The sequence below is a fragment of the Eurosta solidaginis genome, chromosome 2 (genome assembly GCF_040869045.1).
Source record: "Eurosta solidaginis isolate ZX-2024a chromosome 2, ASM4086904v1, whole genome shotgun sequence".
In the NCBI taxonomy this organism is placed as follows: domain Eukaryota; kingdom Metazoa; phylum Arthropoda; class Insecta; order Diptera; family Tephritidae; genus Eurosta; species Eurosta solidaginis.
This window is the reverse complement of record NC_090320.1, coordinates 265,563,629-265,568,544: the sequence shown is the minus strand read 5'-3', so window position 1 is coordinate 265,568,544 and position 4,916 is coordinate 265,563,629. Positions and strand designations below refer to the sequence as shown.

The following is a 4,916-nucleotide window of genomic DNA, read 5'->3' as shown; positions in this document are numbered from 1 at the left end:
TAAGCTGCGTATTCGTAACTTTTTTTTATTTCGTATAAACATTTAAATAAATTGCAATAAAATAATATTGCGAAAATATACTGAGATATAACCTATTCTATATTTCAAGCTATATCAAACTACATACGGGATACAAAACAAATTCAAAATCGGTTCGGTAGTTTAGGAGTTCATCGCGGATAAACATAGTGACATGTGATTTTTATATATAAAGATATGTATTTTTATATCATATCAGCTTGACATACATATTTATGCGTGTTGCCAAGTTAATGCAACATAAATGATTAAAAATGCATACATATCTTGAAAAACACACTTTCGTTAGAAATAGTGAACATTTCCCTAAAATTCTTAAACAAAAGTTTTATTTTTTGGTATGTTTGCATGTATATGCTAATATTTATGCACTAAGGAGAATTAATTCTTCGATATGTTTTTTATGCTAATTTGTATGCTGATCGTAAAGATAAATGAAATGAGTATCCATTTTGAATGTTTTTTTATGGCAGTCTTAAAGGAGCTATTTTAGAAAGAACTGTTGGTTTTCACTAGTTTTTTTATTAAAATTTCTACGTAAGTTGTTTAAGCCGAGTTAGTAATTTATTTTATTTTATTTAAAATAAAAACCAGTATTTTTGTATCAAGTTTATTGCAAAGGTAAATACTATTTAATGCGATTTTCTATATTATTTAGTATAATTTTTCGAAAGGACAAATAAAAGAAAAGAAAAGAAAAGGAAGTATAAAGAGGAATAGAACGGAAAGGAAAGACAAGGAAAGAAGAGGAAAGTAGAGGACAGGAAAGGCAATAAAAGGAGGGAAAACTGCAGGGGAGGAAAGGAGGAGAGAAGCCAGGTCTGGGCAGCGAACGAAAGGACAGGAAATGAAAGAAAAGGAAATGAAACGAAAGAAAAGGAAAGGATAAGAGAAAGAGGTCAAAAAAGGAAAGGATAGGAAAGGAAAGGTAAAGAAAGGATAGAAGGGAAAGAAGGAAAGGAAGGGAAAGAAGGAAGGGAAGGGAAAGGAAAGGAAAGGAAAGGAAAGGAAAGGAAAGGAAAGGAAAAGGAAGGTAAGGAAAGCAAAGGAAAGGAAAGGAAATGAAAACAATTAATTAAGATAACTTTTCCTAAGGTTTCATCCATGCAGTTTAATATTTTAATAATAATTTATTGTTACGATTTAAACAAGTATTTGAGCCGAACTTTTCATAATAAGCGAATAAACGGAGAGGAAATTACAGGGGAAGAAAGGAAGGCAGAAGACAGGACCGGACAGCGAATGAAAGGGCAGGAAATGAAGGAAAATTTAAGAAAACGAAAGAAAAGGAAAGGATAGGAGGAAAGAGGAAAAGAAAGCGGAGAAATTAAAGAACAGGAAAGGAAATCAAAAGAAAGGAGGCAAGGGAAAGAAGGAAAGGAAAGGAAGGGAAAGGAAAGGAAAGCAAACGATATGAATTATATTCATTGTTTAATTGAAATTTAATTAATTACTTTAATATACTTTTGACAAATCGTCAAAAGTTTTTATCAAACAAAGGTATGATAAAATGAATGAAATTTCATAGACAAAGAGTTGCTGCCATGGAATCTGGAATAGAGATCGGATGCAAAACGTCAACCGAAAACGATTTAAAATAAACTTGTATAATTGCATAATATTTCTTTTAAAGAATCAACCTTCATGTTATTAAAACACATTGCATTGGGTTACTGGTAAGAATACGACTGTTTTTTTTTTTTTTTGTGCAATAATCACATTCATTTAACCAAACTAAAGATACGCATATTAAGGTACTTTCTTGAGAGATCGGGTAGTAAGTGTAAGGGCCCGTCTTACTTCAGGGTCTGAATAACAGTGAAGAATGTGTAACCCATTTTGCAAGTAGCAAAAAATGAATTTAAATTTATACGAATCATACCACCAGCATACAAAGTGACTTCTCTTAATGTTAGTTCCGTAAAATTTACAACATTACGTCGGAATGGGCGTGGTTGCATTGGCCAATTACTACTAAATATGGCATATGATAAATTATGGAATTCAAATTCCAACATACTGCCAAAATAACAACATGGAAATAATTCAAACATAATTGCTATTATGTGTAGTGTATAATAAACGTAAGCAAAATAATTATCGGCAAAGAAGAGTACATAAACAAGACCAGCGCAAAGATTGATGCCAACGCCAACGAATTGTACCAAGTAACTGCCGGATATGATACGTTCCACTTTGTTTGAGGTGCTGGAAGAAAATGAAAACACAAAATATTATATTGTGATATTATTATATTATGATGTTATGATATTTTGATATTGTGATATTATGATATTATAGTGATGCTATAATATTATGGTAAATTAATGTGAACATGTGATGTTATGATATTATGATGTTTTAATATCATGATATGATATTATGTTATAATCATCAGATTTTGAAATTGAAGCGAAGAATCACTCTGCTACTTTCGACCAAGTAGGCAATTGAAAAGTAAAGTCCACTCACGGCGAACGAAAATCATGCTCTACTTACCGTACCCGTCCTGATATATATTGCAGAAGCATGGACCATGGCAACATCAGATCAGCGGCTTTGGGAGTATTCGAGAGAAAAGTTCTTCAAAAGATTTTCGGTCCTCTACGCGTTGGAGATGGTGGCTAGGCCATGTTATGCGAATGAAAAATGATCCTTCGGCTAAAAAGATTCAACTCCTTTGAAGGACCAGGTGGAAAATGATTTAGGTTCACTTGGTGTAAAATCTGGCGCCAGTTCTCAAAAAATAAGTGATTGGCGGGCCTTTTTAGAATATTTCTTTAAACGTTTAATAGTCAATTAAGTGAGTAATTGAGATAATATGATTATATGATGTTATTATATTATGATGTTATGATATAATGATGTTCTTCTTCTTGTTCTTATTCCTTTGATAAAGGGACTCACGAAGGTTTTGGGGAGTCCTATATATATTTATGGTCTTTTGATCCATTACGTTTCGGTAAATATCACCATTAAGGTACTAACTAGCCCAAGAATATCAGGAGCGATTTCATGTGACCACGCTAAACTGCGATGACCTTGGGGCCGCCAGAGCCTTGCTAACCAGCTAAATAAGCAGGGTACGCCATTTGTGAGTGAGGTTTACAAGCAATATATTGAGCTGTCCACTTCCTGAAAGGTTTGCGCTATACTGACTCTTTAATCCCACAATAAGCGTTTGATGTTATGATGAGCTGGTATGATATTATGTGGCTGTGATGATATAAAAATGTCATAAGTACTAAGATGTTTTGATTATATGAAATTATGACTTTGTTATATTGCGATATATTAAAATTAATCCGATTTTACCTCATCAGCAACCGATGGTCCTCAACGCACACAATTAAATCTTGATAATTTTCCTCAGTATTATCCGCATTATCGTGACCAATACGCGATACACGGTTTGCCAACAACCGCACATGACCAGACAACATACAAAGTACGACTGGGCCATAAGCATCATTAGCAATATTCTGTACGATCTGCAAGCAAACACCAGTAAATTGAAAAAGTAACGCCATGACGTATTGCCAAATGGATGCTTCCCATGCCAATGGCACAAAAGCCGGATAAAGCAATTCACCAGTAACCAAAGCTGTGATGAGTGCTGTTATAGCTACAGCAAAATAGGAACGCGAAATAGTAGTCACCATAAATGTGGACGGTTGCTCAATAGATTTTTTGTAATATTCATAATCACTTTGTACTTGTATGCGTACATCCAAACGCGAGATTATATCATTCACCTCTAACATATCATTTAAGCGATATCGTATGAGTAAATGTTTAAATGAACATGATACACATGAAATACCAATGACCAAATTAGTGAAAAATTGATCTTGCGTAGTAGCAAAAACCATACCCAATACCAAATGCGTCGGAAAAAGAAACGTCACAAATATGTTCATTGCAAAATCGTAAATAATACGTAAATATTTATTGAATGGCCATAAGAGGATGCCAAGTACACGCCAAGTGATAAATAAACGACGGAAAATTGCCATTGTATCAATTTGACGTGGTGCCATTTTTGTCTGATTTTATTCCTGCTCAGATACTTTTTTTGCACTTTAAGTCACCTTTTAAGATCAAGTACTCAAATGAGGAAATATTATTATAAGTTTTGGTTTTATATGCGTTAAACGAGTCATTAGTGTGCATAGTTACTAATCGACGCAAATTTAGCAACGAACACTATAATTAAGTACTGAAGGGCGTGTATTGTTTGCTAATGTATCTATGTATATAGTATAGAACATTTTTGCATCTTTTTTTTTTAAATTGTAGTCACATCAATACGGATTGGCCGGTTAATTGTTCGTTCACAATGGTGTATTTTAATAAGTTTTCCCAAAACAAAAGCAACCTTGTTATAGTCTAATATTAACAGTCAATCAGATCTCCTTTCAAACGGCTGATAATCGCAAAATGTTTGAGAAGAACGAGTCTACGACTTCTGACTTCAGAGACTACAAAAATGCCTTGCCTTATAACCACTAACCCATATTTGTTACTGCTGTGATATTTTATGGGTAGGTGTGCTCTTTTTCAGATTCCCAATTGATTGGAATCAAATTCCATCCTTCAATGAAACGTGAGCTTTTTGACATTTGCGTCTTAGTTGCATTGTTTCTTTGGACTACAATCTCTATGTCAGCTTTCATGTGACCAAATTTGTGAGTCTCTGATAACACCTGGAACATTTGCTTTGAACGGAACTCCAAGTGCTCAATGAAGCTGCCCATCTGTACTTGCACATATCCGATGCAGATATCCAGATATTAATCTTAGAGTAATAAATTGCACTCTGTATGCTTTTGAATTGAGCTCTCTTTGCAAACTTCCTTTATTTTTCATCGCTTATG

General features: G+C 33.7%; 1 protein-coding gene across 1 annotated transcript; it reads right to left on the bottom strand.

Moving 5' to 3' along the window:
• Window positions 1–1,835: 1,835 nt before the first annotated feature.
• On the bottom strand, window positions 1,836–4,079 carry LOC137242748 (odorant receptor 33b-like). The gene is made up of 2 exons (XM_067770000.1): window positions 3,355–4,079; window positions 1,836–2,247 (listed from the first exon to the last, which is right to left on the bottom strand). The coding sequence occupies exons 1-2, from the start codon at window positions 4,077–4,079 to the stop codon at window positions 1,836–1,838; spliced, it is 1,137 nt and encodes a 378-aa protein (XP_067626101.1).
• Between the last annotated feature and the right edge of the window lie 837 nt (window positions 4,080–4,916).

Bases quoted from the DNA above. Each gene is read 5' to 3' on its own strand.
- LOC137242748 (XM_067770000.1), bottom strand. From the start codon at position 4,079: ATGGCACCACGTCAAATTGATACAATGGCAATTTTCCGTCGTTTATTT. The intron at 2,248-3,354 runs GTAAAATCGGAT...ATTTTCTTCCAG, and splicing joins GACCATCGGTTGCTGATGAG to CACCTCAAACAAAGTGGAAC.